The sequence below is a fragment of the Eupeodes corollae genome, chromosome 1, assembly GCF_945859685.1.
Source record: "Eupeodes corollae chromosome 1, idEupCoro1.1, whole genome shotgun sequence".
NCBI classification, from domain to species: Eukaryota; Metazoa; Arthropoda; class Insecta; order Diptera; family Syrphidae; genus Eupeodes; species Eupeodes corollae.
This window is the reverse complement of record NC_079147.1, coordinates 5,486,097-5,501,912: the sequence shown is the minus strand read 5'-3', so window position 1 is coordinate 5,501,912 and position 15,816 is coordinate 5,486,097. Positions and strand designations below refer to the sequence as shown.

Sequence of the window (15,816 nt, the reverse complement as noted above, 5' to 3'; positions counted from 1 at the left end):
ATAGTCAATTTGGGGTTTGTTCAAATTTATGCAGTCGTAAGAACTGGGTGCGACCGACAACGACGCGAGACGTGGACGTGAGAGATGGAATTCAAGGAGTATTTTTCATCCCCATTATGACCCCCCTCTTCCACCCTTCCCCCCTTTAAGACGTATCTTCAGTATTCCCAACGCCACCGCACTGCGCTTCCACTGTTCTTATGGTGCCATTCTCATTTAAGTTGCCTTTTTTTATTCTTGTGTGTGTTCTTTGGGGTTCGCCATTTCTTTTTCATTCTTTCCTATCATTTCCGGCTCTTATCATGAAACATGAAAGGGTAGGGGCTGGAGGAATGGGGGCATAGTGTTGCTTAAAGGGATGACTAAAGTTAACGCGATGCATGTAAACAAGGAGTAGGAATTGGGGTTTGTTCAAAGGTTTTTCAAAGGAAAAAAAAAAGGATGCCCGAGCCTTGAATTTTTCTCTATCTGGAACTGAAACTGATTGTAAAGGAAATTTTTAACTTTCATCACGGAAATAAACAAGTACGATGGTGGTGCTGTTAAGTGCGTCGTCGTTGGTCCTTGGTCCTCGTTGGATGGTCTTTGGTATAATGTGAACATTTGTAAGTTCCTTTTTTTCATACCGAAATTGGGTACTAACAAGCTTGTGTTTTTTCTGTATTCCATTTTTTATCATCCATTTTTTTTAACTCTGGACTTTTTTTTTCGGTTCCGGTTGAGACTAGGCTACAGGAACAATTTCCGGAGTTTTATATTGCAAGTGTATTGGGTAATATGGGAAAAGGAAGGCTGAAAAGGCTTAACTTCTTTAAATTGAATGAACAACACACAAACTATATTCGTCCTATGAGGGTTTTGGCTGGAGTTGATTCTTGAATTAAGGAACGGAAGAGGTGGAATGTTTATTTTGGTTGGTTTGCGGTGGTTATTTGTAAAAGGAACAAAAAAGGCTTAAATTATTTGTGTTTTTTCTTTTAAAATCATGCTTTTTGAAGGTGTTACTGAGGGAATTTTCTTTTTGATATTTACAAGAAAAAAATCTTGGAAAAATTTAATTAAGTAATTAGAACAGAGTAATGAAGTCGATAACATAATTCTACATAAAGATCAAGCCAAAAATAGAAAGATTGTTTTTTTTTTTTAACAAGGACGGTATTTAATGCAGAGCCATATTTGAATTTTAACTTTTGTGACCTGGGATTAAAGTCACTACCAGGAAAAAATATCTTTTCTTTTGGCCTTAAGATAAAATAGATACTCTTTAATTAGCACTTAGTTAGAACAGAGGTATCTTTTATTTAATTATGTGGTAATCTTCGGTGTAGTGATTAGATTTTGTACTTAACTTATTGATTAAATATAATCTACTTATTGAAGTTTGATTTTGATTAAAGAATTTTGCGGTAAAAACAATTTAATTCAAAACATATTTTGATATTAATGGTAAAAGATTGGCTGCTCTATAATATCAGTCAAATGCATACTGATAAAATATGTAGTTTAATCGTTTTTGAATTCAATGATAAAGACGAAAGACCAACTCCGTTGCTCCTGTAAAGGTTTGTGAAATCTCAAGGCGGACACCTTTATCAACAAGTTTCTTGAACAATTGTATGCTTGAAGCTATTAGCAGATTTTAAGGCTTCAAACTCATGTCTTTGAGGTGCAAATGAGCGCAGGAAACTCCGCTTAAGGTATGCAGGATTTGTTGGTACTTTTTGTTTGCATTTGTAAAAACGAATACAAATTCTATACTATTCTTTTTATATATTAATTTTTATGAAAAATCTGACTGTTAGATTTTTATAAGAGAAAATTATAAAAACGATATTTTCCATAAGATGAAATTTGTTTGAATGCAAATTCTACATTTTTGAAAAGTTATTTAACTCAAAAAACCAAGTTTTACCAAGTCTTAGTAATGTTTTGTAAGTGTTTTTATTTTTTGTAAAAAAGATGTTTAGGTATTTGATTTTAAGAAAAAATTTCCTAAATGTTGTGAACTATATTTTTATAAGACGAAATTAGTTTGAAGCCAATATCTTTAAGATTTTAAATGGGTCCGATTTTTCAAATTGAAAATTTTGACATTTCTCGAAGTTTTAAGGTCCCTAGAGTAGAAATAAAAGATTTTTAGAAAGATGCCTGTGGGTGCGTGTTTACGTACATTTGCGACGTTTTTTTTGTCGTCCATAGCTCAAGAACGAGAAGAGATATCGACTAAATAAATTTTGTTATACACATAAAAAGGAAGAAAGATGCAGAAAAGGCCCTCAAGAACATTGCGTGGCCGTTTTTTTTACCATAGCAGTCTAAAAAAAGGTGAAAATGTAGGTTAACCATAAATATCTTGTGAACCAAAAACGAGGGAGTCTTGAATTAAATTTTATGTAATAAATTTTAACGTGATGCCAAAAAAATATTTTGTTTGAAAAAAAACCATTCATGGTTTTTTTTTTATAAATCAAAAAAAATGACAAAAAAAAATTGAGGAATACTAAATGATTTTATCTCCAAAACAATTTTGTGCAACGAAAAATAAAGCTTTCAACATTCCGTTAAATTTTGAGAAAAATCGAGTTGACTGTTTTTTTTACAAAAAAATAAAAACTTAAAAGAAAATTTAATAAAAGTTGATTTTTGACTCAAATATCTTTTCAAAAATTTGAGATCTTGGCTTCTAGCTAATTTCCATTCATTTGAACTTTGAGGAAAATCGAATAGACAGTTTTCTTACAAAGAAATAAGAACCTAAACAAAAAAAATTAATAAAAGTTGTTAAAAATTGATTTCAACTCAAATATCTTTTCAAAACTTTGAGATATTGGCTTTAAACTACTTTTATTTTTTAAAAAATATTGTTGTCAACATTCAGTAAAATGTTGAGAAAAATCTAAATTGATAGTTGTTTTTTGAAAAAATAAAAAATAAAAAAAAGCAATACTAAAAATTGGTAAAAATTTACTTTCGACTCAAATAGCTGTTCAAAAACTTAAAATATTGTCTTTAAACTTTTTTATTTTACAGAAAATATTATGTTCAATGTTCAGTAGCTTTTTTTATAAAAATCCTACAATCCGCTTTTTCATAAAAAAATGAAATCTACAAGAAATAGTACGCAAATTTGGTAAAAATTGATGATTGGTTCTTGATACCTCTCAAATTAATGTCATTTATCCAATTTGTAAAATTTCAAGAAATGATATTAAAATTGGTAAAAATTAGTTTTGGACTAAAAATCTATTTAACAAAACTGGATATTCAAACTAAACTATTTTTTTATATGAGAAATATTGTTGGTAATTTTCAAATTTGTAAGAATAATTCAACTAACCACTTTTTTAACCTAACACGAAAACCTACAAACTCTTAAGCAAGGCATATCAACAGACGGGATGAAAAGTTATCAGTGTGGGTCGCATCCCAGACTTTTTTTTATGTTTTTATTCTCTATAAAAAACTGTCAGTTAGATTTTTCTCAAAATTTCAGCAGTTGTCAAAAACAATATATTTGGTTGCATACAATTATTCTGAAGATGGAATAATTTTTGGTTCGTAAAATATTCGATTTTAAATTTTCAGTTTGACAAATCGGAGAGTTTGACTTTAAAATAGTTTCACCTTTTAAAAGATATAATGCTACTATTTAATAATTTTAAAAATTGAAACAAATTGACAGACACAAAAACTTCAAAAATTCTACTTAAATTTTTTTAAGAATGATTTTCGACTCAAATATCACGAAAACAAATGAGATTAGTACATTTTTTATTCTGTTCAAAATATCGTTGTTAATATTCACATAATTTTTGAAAAAAGTTCAATTGACGATTAGTTTTACCATCAACAAAAACCTGCTATAATAATTAAAACTTTTAAAAATTTAATTTCGACTCAAGTGTCTTGAGAACAAAAATCATTAATGACTTCAAAATTTCAAAAATATTTTACAAAGTCTTATTATTAATATTTTGTAAAGTTATTAAAAATTTAGAGAAACATAAAACCTGAAACAAAAAAGTACTAAAACTTACATTTTGAGTTTTTTTTTAGAACAAAAGAAGATACTTACTTCCATATCTTAGAAATATGGTTATTAATGTTTTGTAATAATTAAAGATAGCGTTTTCCTATAAAAATATATTGATTTAACTCCTCGAATACATCTCCACCTAAAAAGGCGTTAATTTCAATTTTTGATTGCATATCTACTCTTTCAATTTATCTTGATAATAAAATTGAATTGTTACATAAAATATTATTTGTAAATTTTTAGCGGAAACCAAAGAGAAGTTATCAGTGCGGTTCGCATCACAGCCTCTTTTTTTCGTGTTTTGAAAAAAAAATCAATTAAGTATAAAGTTTTTGGAATTTATTTCTTTCTTGTGCATTGGTCCGAGATGAAAAGTAAAAGGAGTGTGGAATAGCTTTGGATGCATTCATAATTATTATAAGCACGCTTAAAGGGAATTAAAGTTGTGTTCTTTAGAAACTAATAAATGTGAGGGTTAGTTTTAGTCAATGATTTCGATACTTACAAGAACAATTTATATTTAGATGTACCTAAAAATGCGTTAAAGTTTTTGACAAAGTTAGAAAGTTATTCTGTTTTACTGTCACTTTTGTACGCATGGTTAAATATTTTGTAAAAGTTTTGGACACTCTTTTTATAAAGGTACTTTCATCAATAGAATTCATTAATCTTTGATTAAAACTTTCATGAAGTTTGACGGGTGTTTTATAAATAGTCCAGAATTTCTTTCTCTAGATACTACTTGACTTTTTTATAAATAGAGACACAACGAAGTCCTGGGAAATTCGAAATGGTTTATTTTTAAATACTTGTATATTGTTTTGAATAGAAAAACGAAACAGTTCCATACCAAACAAAAAGTAATGGTTATTTTGTAACCTTCTTTAAGAAAGCCAGATTTGTCATTATTTTTTTTCGCAAAAAAACTTAATATTGCCTTCAAAAAAAGAATAGTACACCTACGTCTCAAGGCGCATTGTAAAAATGCAAGCAAGACTGTTAGTTTCCCAATTTATGAAGTAGTTTAACAAAAACAGAAAAATTTGAGTGTTCACATTTTGGAAACAATGAAAGACTAGTCGAGAAGAAGCCTCTCCTCGATTGATTAAACTGATTGTGGAAGAAATGTTTTCTGTTGTATCTGAATTCTTTATTTGTAGAGAATCTTATATATGTACATATTAATCTTCTTCAACCCTTATCAAATTGTTTTAAAACGCCAATAAATCCTCTAGGTCTTTCTTTTGTTAATTATATTCCCGTCTTTTCATATTATGACCTTGTTCTCACAAACCTTGACTTAAACTTCAAACAAAAATCAAAACATTCCTTCCAGTGTTGTGAATTTCGTAGCATCAATGCTGATTATTTATTTAACGATTGTTTATCAGTATATTTGAATTTAATCAATAGAATATCAAACTTAATTTTCAAATTGAAAATTTTACCTCAGCGAGTTGTCCCTTGTTTTCTATTGGTATTCTTAATTCAACTAAGGCAAAAGATGTTTCATACTGTCGTTGGAGACGTTTAAGTTGTCCAGAAATGCTTCGCGAATTTAAACGGTTGCGTAATCTTGTTACGAGCTTGAAAAAATCTACGAAATACAATTTTTATAATAATAAATTTAGCCCAAAGCGGTCTTCACAGTTTTTTTGGGAACATTTGCTTAAGGTGAAGACGATATTGATTTGGAGGATATGAATCGTAAATTTTGTACTTCCCAAATTCAATTTAGTTTTATCTAAAGCTTTTAAAACCCTTTAACGCCTCCTTAAGTAAAAACGTTTTGAAACCCTTATAAGTAACCAGTGAAACAAATGTATTAAAGACATACAACTTCTGATACCTCCACAGTCAGAATTCTGGTTTGAATATAAAGGGTGATTTTTTAGCTATTATCTTTTTGGCAACACTGGTTTAAACAGCTGTCGTACGTTTCGTGTTTTATTTCTCTGCCAAACATATTCAGTTTAGTCTATAATTTAACCATGAATCATCTTACAAACGAACAACGCTTACAAATTATTGGATTTTATTACCAAAATGCGTGCTCTGTTAAGAAAGTTCATCTTGGGCTTCTTCAGTCAGTTTAATCGACCCACTAGCTATTTTGAATAAATTTTAAACCAAATTTACATTGTTGGACATTAACCCACCAACACGTTTACGTAGAGTGTGAACTAAAGAAAATATCGCAGCTGTATCGGCCAGTGTTAATGATGACCATCAATTATTGATTCGTCGCCGTTTGCAGCAATTGGGCCTCTGTTACTCAACAACGTGGACAATTTTGCTAAAGGATTTAGGTATGATGCCTTTCAAAATAAAGCTGGTGCAAGAATTGAAGCTGAACGAACTACTGCAACGTAACATTTTTCGAGTTCGGTGAACATTTTATTTCACATTTGGGTTCGATCAATTGGACGCCTAGATCGTGTGATTTAACGCCTTTAGACAATTTTTTGTGAGGCTACGTTAAAAATCATGTCTATACAGATAAGCCTGCTTCAATTGACGCATCGAAAAGTCAACTTTTGCATGAAATAATCTTCAAGCATTAAATTATATGGACCGAACAATAGATTCAAATATATCTTTTAAAAAATCACCCTTTAGTTGAGTTTTAACTTTGCTTAATGTGTCGGATGATGTAAGACAGACATAAAAAATGTACTACTGTGATAATCTATTGACTTTTCTGTCAATACCATATCTTCAATGATGATGTTCAGTTATATAGTTCTCCTCCTATTGATCCTTAACAATAGACTAACTTGGGATACTGAAATAGATGCTGTTGTTATTAGATCAATTTTTCTCACTCATTTTTAATTGAAGTTATTTAAGTCACTCGTTCAGACCTTTACTTTCATTCGAATCAGAAGTAAAAGGTAACATAAAATGTCACTGCTCGAATTGTTTTTAACCTGCGTAGATTTGATCACGTCTCGTTTCAGGCTCGTCAACATTTTAGCTGTAACCAGGATGCTTTTTTTAAGTATCGGTCTTGAATCTTACTTTTCGATTTGATTCCTAAAAAGAGGCCATCCCGTCTGTCGATTTGTCTTGCTTAAAAGTTTGTCAATATGTACTCGTATCAATTTTTACCAAATTTGGGTACTATTTTTTGTAGATTTTATTTTTTATGAAAAAACGGACTTTTGGATGTTTATATAAAAATTACGGAATATCGAAAACAATATTTTCTGTGAAATAAAATAAGTTTGAAGCCAATATTTTTAATTAATGAAAAGCTATTTTAGTCGTAAGTAAATTTTTACCAAGTTTACAACAGTCAATTCGATTTTTTTTAAAAATTTTACCAAATGTTGAAAACAATATTTCTTATCAGATAAAATTAGTTTGAAGCCAATATTTAAAATTTTTGAAGAGATATTTAAGTCGAAAATCAATTTTTACCAACTTTTATACATTTTTTTATGTTTTTTTTTGTAAAAAAACTGTCAATTCGATTTTTCTCAACATTTTTCAAAATGTTAAAAACAATATTTCTTATAAGATAAAATAAGATTGAAGCCCAAATTTCAAGTTTTTGAAAAGATAATTGAATCGATATTTAATTTTTACGAATTTTAAGTAATGTTTTTTTAGATTTTTATTTTTTATAAAAAAAACTGTCAATTAGATTTTTCTCAAAATTTTATCAGATGTCAAAAACATTATTCTTCGTTGCACTAAATTGTTTTAGAGATGAAATCATATTTCAGTCGTAAAATTTTAGAGGTGACAAATTTTTTTTTCAGTTGTATTGATTTATAAAAAAAAACCGTTATATTGTTTTTTTTTTTTAAAATATACCTGTTTGGTATCACGTTACAATATATTATATAAAATTTAATTCAAGTCTCTAGCGTTTTTGGTTCGTAAGATATTTAGGAATAACCAAAATGTTCACTTTTTTTTCAAACTGCTATGGTAAAAAAACCACCCACACAATTTTGTTGAAAACCCTTTCTGCATCTTTCTGCCTTATTATCTGTATTACAAAATTTATTTGAAGTCGATATCTCTTCTAGTTCTTGAGCTATGGACAACGAAAAAAACGTAGCGAACGTACGGACGTACGGACATACGGAAGTACGGACGTACGGACTTACGGACGTACAAACGTACGTACACACGCACGCACAGACATCTTTCTAAAAATATTTTATTTCGACTCTAGGGACCTTGAAACGTCGAGAAATGTCAAAATTTTTAATTTGACAAATCGGACCCATTACAATAACTTCCTATGGGAAGTTAAAAAGACTCCAAGTTATCTATCTATCTATAGACTTTATTGTTTCTTAAGTCGTCCACACACAAGGGTTTGAAATTGCACAGGCCTGTTGAAGCTTGCAGACTGTTGAATAATGTTCCCAGTCATATTTTTTTATTATAAACATATTTGCAATATTAAAAAGAGGCTGGGATGCAACCCACACTGATAACCTCCCATTCCGTCTGTCGATTTGTTTTTCTTAAAAGTTTGTAGGTTTTCGTGTTGGGTTAAAAAAGTTGTAAATTGAACTATTCTCAACAATTAAAAAAATTACCAACAATATTTTGCATATTATGAAATAGTTTGATTTCGAAATCTATTTTTGTTAACAAGATTTCTAGTCGAAATGTTTACCAACAGTTATGGAATTTTTTAGGTTTTTATTAACTTCCCATAGGAAGTTATTGTATTGGGTCCGATTTGTCAAATTGAAAATTTTGACATTTCTCGACGTTTCAAGGTCAATAGAGTCGAAATAAAAGATTTTTAGAAAGATGTCTGTGCGTGCGTGTGTACGTACGTTCGTACGTCCGTACGTCCGTACATTCGCGACGTTTTTTTCGTTGTCCATAGCTCAAGAACCAGAAGATATATCGACTTCAAATAAATTTTGTTGATTTGGATTGTATGAAATTTATGATTTGGATGAATGATGAATGTATGAATGTTCGATTTGTGTGAAAATGTATAGTGTGTTTTGTTTAATAAACTGTTAATATTTTGTAAATTTAATAATTGGTGTTAGTAAGTTTGATAATTTGTTACCAATTCCAATTTGTGTTTGTGTAATCGTGTACCTCCTTGTTGTGTTTATAATTACGTGTAAATGTCTGTATGTATGTTCCGTCTGTTGTTTGTTTAAATAAAATAACTTTGTTCAACTTATTAATAATTAATTGACTGTATTTTATTATTTAATGATTGTGAACTGTGTGAATTTATGTAGAATGTTTGACTGTACAAAATATGTTTGACTTGTTGTGAATTGTGATTAAGTGTTTAAGCCAACCGATCTCGTTGGTGATTGAATGCAGAGTGACGATTAAAAAAGGTATACAGATTAGGCAATTCAATGGAGATAGAGAATTTACAGTTTATGTTAGTACATAGAGTGTGTACATAAAAGAAAATATGATGTGCATTGCGGGAAGCGCATACATAGATATAATGAAATTTAATGTTATGATTTTGCAAGTTATATTTTATAGGGTGTTGCGTCCGATGTTCGGCATTCTTAAACATACAGCCCCCCCTGAAAGCCTATGGCCTTTCAGAACAAGGTAATCGAGCAATTTTGATTGTTGGTCGAACGTAGTCTCCAAATTTGGTGCGAATAGTTACTACTCGGCATTTTTCATCTGCTCCGGGGTGGGTTTTGATAATTCGTCCAACGATCCACTTAGATGGAGGCAAATTGGGTTCCTTGAGGAGAACGACATCATCAACTTCGAGGTTTGGTTGCGATTTCTGCCATTTTGAGCGTTGCTGCAATGAAGTAAGAAATTCAGCATGCCAACGTTTCCAAAAGCCTTGAAGCATTGCCTGCAAAAGAGACCAATTAGTTTTAATTGAAATGACAGAGTTAGAAACATCGGGTTGAGGAACAGCTGTGTATGCTTCCCCTATTAAAAAATGAGAAGGTGTTAGGGCAATAGGGTCACAGTCAGAAGTTTGCCACATTGGGCGTGAATTAAGCAAAGCTTCGATTTTTGTTAATAAGGTGTACATTTCTTCATAGGTGAGTATTGTATCGCCTATGACACGTTTCAGGTGCAGCTTGATGGATCGAACACCTGATTCCCAGAGACCTCCGAAATGTGGAGAGGACGGTGGGATAAACTTCCAACTGATGTTGTCTTTAGACAGGTGGTCGATGACGATGTTGTTGTGTTGTTGACTGCAGAGATGATTGTAGAGCTCGTTGAGTAGACGTTTAGCACCAACAAAGTTGGTTCCGTTGTCGCTCCAAATCTCACAGGGTTTACCGCGGCGGGCCACAAAGCGGTCGAGAGCTGACAAAAAGGCAATTGATGACAGGTCACCGACGAGTTCGATGTGGATTGCCTTTGTCACGAAACATACGAATAGCGCTATGTAAGCCTTTACGAATTTTGGGTTCCTACCCCGATTTAAACGTAGTGATATTGGACCTGCATAATCGCAGCCTACTCTACTGAATGGTCGAGCGTACCGAATGCGTTCGGATGGAAGATTTCCCATCAGCTGTTTTGATGTTGCTTTACGCTGACGAATACATTGAGTACAGTCCCGAACAACCTTTCGAGCGAGATTTCTGCAACCCAGAATATAAAAGTCTTGTTTGATTAAGGCGAATAAAAGCGAGGCACCGGCATGTAAGTGATTTTTATGTGTAAATTCCACGATTAGCTTTGCGACTCGATGAGATTTGCACAAAATTATGGGGTGCTTTTCTGAATAGGTAAGATTTGAGTGTTCTAGCCGACCGCCGACACGAAGAACACCTGAAGAATCGATAAATGGACTTAAGTTTAAAAGCCTGCTTTTTGATGAAAGTTCGTTTTTCGTTTTTAAAGAATGAATGTCTGAATAAAATAAAGACGATTGAACATATTTTATGATTTGAATTTTGGCATAGAATAACTCTTCCGTGAAAAGTGGATTTAAATTCTGCTTTTCCTTAGGTAGGAAATAATTTTCGATGAAACGAAACACGTATGATGCTACACGTACTACTTTAAACCAGCTTGAAGAGTTATTGATTATAGTTTCAAATGGGTGATTCGAGTTTATATTTGAATGTAATACCTGTGCGATTGGTTTAACCTTTCTTTCTTCCAAGTGCTGAGTGTCGATATCTGCCGTATTGTAACTTGATGATGGCCATTGATCTCGAGTTTTACTAAGCCATTGGGGTCCCTCCCACCAAAGGGTAGTTTTTTCCAAAGTTGATGGTAACAATCCTCTTGTAGCGGCATCTGCAGGATTAGAAGCCGAACGTACATGATTCCACGATTTTATCGGCAACGATGTGAGGATTTCAGATGTACGGTTTCCAATGAATACCGACCAATTCTTTGGGGGAGCGGCCAACCAATGCAAGACAATGGATGAATCAGTCCAGGCAAACGTTTTGACTTCTGGTTCCTGTAATGAAATCTTAATTTTGTTAAGCAATCGAACGAGTAATAAGGCTCCACACAACTCAAGCCTTGGAAGAGGTAAAACTTTTAAAGGGGCAACCTTAGATTTTGCTGCAACGAGCGTAACAGATATAGAATTATTTGGTTTTATGTTTCGACAATAGACGACTGCTGCGTATGCATCCAGGGATGCATCGCAAAAGCCGTGCAGTTCCCATTCATTTTTATTTTGTAGCATGATCCTTGGAATTGCGAAGTTTTCCACGATATGTAGCTCGTTCCTGATGTTGTTCCATTGCTGTGATAAAGAGTCTGGAACTTCTTCATCCCAGTTGATCTGCTTCCTCCAGAGTTCCTGAAGCAATATTTTTACTCCTATTACGATCGGCGCGAGAAATCCCAAAGGATCGAAGATTTTGGAAGCATCTGACAAGATGTGGCGTTTAGTACATGAATTTACTAGATTCAATTTGACCTTATATGAAAAGATATCTCTGGATGGGCACCATTGCAATCCCAGAACTTTGACAGAATTAGATTCTTCGAAGTCCACCGGTGAAAGTTCGCGCTGGTCCTCTGGTAAAGAGATAAGTAGTGGCCAGCAATTCGTAGTCCACTTGTGAAGGTTGAATCCAGCTGATTTCAACAACTCCACCAATTCAATTCGAAGAGAAATAAGATCATCAATGGTGTCTGAACCGGTGATGACGTCATCAACGTAAAAATCATTGAGAAGAGTTTTGGATGCTCGAGGATGAGTTTTTGAAGACTCTGCAGCTAACTGTTGCAAAACTCTTACAGCCAAAAATGGAGCAGCCGAAGTTCCGTACGTGACAGTGAGCAAACGAAAATGTTTCAATGGTTCTTCAGGGTTTTCGCGCCAGACAATTCGCTGAAAGTCTGTGTGGTTTCGAGAAACCCGGATCTGCCTGTACATTTTTTCAATATCTCCTGTTATGAGATAGGCATGTCGACGAGATCTAAGACAGATTGAAAATATGTCACGTTGGATGGTAGGACCCACAAGAAGGGTTTCATTTAGAGATTGAGACGATCGAGTTTTCGCAGATGCGTCGAAAACAACTCGGATTTTGGTGGTACTACTATCACCTTTGAAGATTGCATGATGAGGCAAATAGTAGCTTGAATTGTTTGACTTTAGAATTTCATTGGAAGGTACTTCTTCCATATGTCCAAGTGAAATATATTCATTTATGAATTTTGTGTATTCAGATTTCAGATTTGGATTGCAATTGAACTTCCGTTCAATGGAATGAAAACGCGCTAGAGCCGTACCGAAGGAATCTCCGAAATTGAGTTTTGTTGACTTGAAAGGTAGTTGTACTTCGTATCTGCCATCTTGAAGACGAGTATGAGATTTGACGAAGTTTTCCTCAGCTAACTGTTCTTCAAGAGACAGTGGTTGTTCGTTGGAAACTTCCTCAAGCCTCCAGAATTTTTCTAAGTCAAACTCCTGAGCATGATCTAACCGAGTACAAAATGTTTGAATTCCTGATCTTACTGGTGAGTGCTGTGAATGATGACCAGCTATGACCCAGCCAAAAATAGTTGGAATCGAAGTAAGAGTTCCTCCTTTTTCGATTTCAGCAGCTCCCTTTATGATATTGAAAACTCTATCAGCCCCTATCAAAATGTCGATTGGACCAGGATCGCAGTAGTTAGGATCAGCAAGATTCAGAGAAGAAAGATTTTGAGGAATTTGATCGATTGATAGTGGTGGAAGCGATGAAGTGATGGTAGGCAAAACGTAGCAACTGAGATCAATCATTTCGGAACTGTAGCAAGAGACGATGTTAAGATTGACTAAACCATTAGTTACTCCAGCAGATTTTGACGCAATTCCTACTACTGGTATTCTTAAACGGTTTCGAGGGAGCCCTAGGCGTTGAGCTGCTTGCTCAGTTATAAATGACACCTGAGAACCAGAGTCGAGAAGAACGCGCACGATTTGATAAAGTCCTTGATTATCCCGAATTCGGGCTACAGCTGTTGGTAAAATTGTTGAAACTTGGTGATTAGGTTTGAATGAGATTGAATGATTTGCAATGAGTGAATTTGAAGAATGTGGAGTTGGATTTTCAGAATTAGAATTTATCGACTGATGATTTGAATCAGAAACTGCATTAGAACCTTGATTTGAATTACGACTTCAATTAAAATTCGAAGTTTGATTTGATGTTTGATTAGAATTTTGAGACTGAGACGAATGGAGAAGAGAATGATGACGAGAGCGGCATAAATGGCAACGAACTGTGAGGCGACAATTATTGGAGGCATGCCCCGAACGCAAGCAATTGAAACAGAGTGACTTGTTTCGTACGAATTCACGACGAGATTCGATATTCAAGGTCTTAAAGGCTTGACAACTTGAAAGTAAGTGCCCTTCTTGGCATTTTGGGCAGCTTGGACCAGATTTCACTAAATGCGCACGAACCGCTCGGGTGCTGGTAGGATTTGGAAAAGAACTGCAAGCTTCAAGACACTGGCAACGTGTTTGAAGAAATTCTAAAAATTCATGTATGGTTGAATCACCTCGTGAACCAACTTCCTCAGCCCAAGCCCTCTTAGTATCTTGATCTACCTTTTGGAGAAGTAGATAAATAAGCCATGGATCACGTGTGTTCGTGTCCAACGCGTTGAGTCCCCGCACAGCTTCATCAGCACCGTTGGTAATCTTACGAAGCGATTGGACGTTGGCTATATTGCATGATGGAAGCGAAAGAAACGAATGAATAAAAGAACGGACGATAAGATGCTTTTGATCGTAACGTTGCTCTAATCTTGTCCAAGCCTCAATATAATTATTTTCCGAACACTGAATATGTTTGAGAAGATTCGCGGCTTCTCCCCGCAGAAACGATTTTAGAAAGTGTAACTTTTGCGTATTGGTAATTGTTCTATTCGAATCGACAGTTCCCTGGAACATGTCCCGAAAAGTTGGCCAATCTTTATATTCACCCGAAAAGGGTTCAATTGTAATGGTTGGTAATTTAACGGACTTGTACGGCATGCTCATATCAGAATCTTCCGACGGCGTATGGTAACCTTGAGCGATACCCTTTTCACTAGACCCGTGAGCTTTAGATTTAACGCGAATCGCATCTGTCAGCAAAGCGTGAGTTTCAAAATATTTTGCCTCATATTCGGCAAATTCCGATTCACGATCAACGTAATCTTTGGTACCGATAAAGTCTAAAAGTTCATTTTGTAATGTTATGAACTCTTGCCACGCTTCATTAAGTTTTTCAAGACGAAATTCTAATGTCTCTGAAGTCGTCGAAATTGGAATCGCACTAGCATATGTTGCTGTAAGAGTAATACAGCCTTTAACACGACCACGCTTTGCGATAACTTTATTCATTTTAATTAGAAAAAACAATGAATTAATTAAAGCGTATTTTGAATTAATTTTAATTTCAAAATGTATGAAATATCTGCATAAAATGCCCGTTAGGAATAGTAGGTACCGTTTGTTAAAAAAAAACGTTAGCGACTAACTGTCTAAATAATCAAAACTATACGCCTAAATAACGGCCTACACCTTCCCGCAAAATCACCTCTTTTTTTTATGTGTGGTCTAAAAACCGGAATAAAAAACCTGTCCACTTTATTACGAACCGCACTGTGCTTTTTTTTTTTTTTTATTTAAGTTCAATTAATTAAATTGAAAGGCACTGGTTTCTCATAAAAAAAGCGTCATTTGGCTATCGAAGGACCAATTTATGATTTGGATTGTATGAAATTTATGATTTGGATGAATGATGAATGTATGAATGTTCGATTTGTGTGAAAATGTATAGTGTGTTTTGTTTAATAAACTGTTAATATTTTGTAAATTTAATAATTGGTGTTAGTAAGTTTGATAATTTGTTACCAATTCCAATTTGTGTTTGTGTAATCGTGTACCTCCTTGTTGTGTTTATAATTACGTGTAAATGTCTGTATGTATGTTCCGTCTGTTGTTTGTTTAAATAAAATAACTTTGTTCAACTTATTAATAATTAATTGACTGTATTTTATTATTTAATGATTGTGAACTGTGTGAATTTATGTAGAATGTTTGACTGTACAAAATATGTTTGACTTGTTGTGAATTGTGATTAAGTGTTTAAGCCAACCGATCTCGTTGGTGATTGAATGCAGAGTGACGATTAAAAAAGGTATACAGATTAGGCAATTCAATGGAGATAGAGAATTTACAGTTTATGTTAGTACATAGAGTGTGTACATAAAAGAAAATATGATGTGCATTGCGGGAAGCGCATACATAGATATAATGAAATTTAATGTTATGATTTTGCAAGTTATATTTTATAGGGTGTTGCGTCCGATGTTCGGCATTCTTAAAC

General features: G+C 33.4%; 2 protein-coding genes across 3 annotated transcripts in view; both read right to left on the bottom strand.

The window, feature by feature from the left end:
* Positions 1–15,816, bottom strand: part of LOC129939869 (muscarinic acetylcholine receptor gar-2) — a 128,640-nt gene that overhangs the window by 64,224 nt on the left and 48,600 nt on the right. The window lies entirely within an intron of this gene.
* Positions 9,585–14,828, bottom strand: LOC129942362 (uncharacterized). Its single transcript, XM_056051259.1, has 3 exons — positions 14,000–14,828; positions 10,948–13,597; positions 9,585–10,842 (listed from the first exon to the last, which is right to left on the bottom strand). The coding sequence occupies exons 1-3, from the start codon at positions 14,826–14,828 to the stop codon at positions 9,585–9,587; spliced, it is 4,737 nt and encodes a 1,578-aa protein (XP_055907234.1).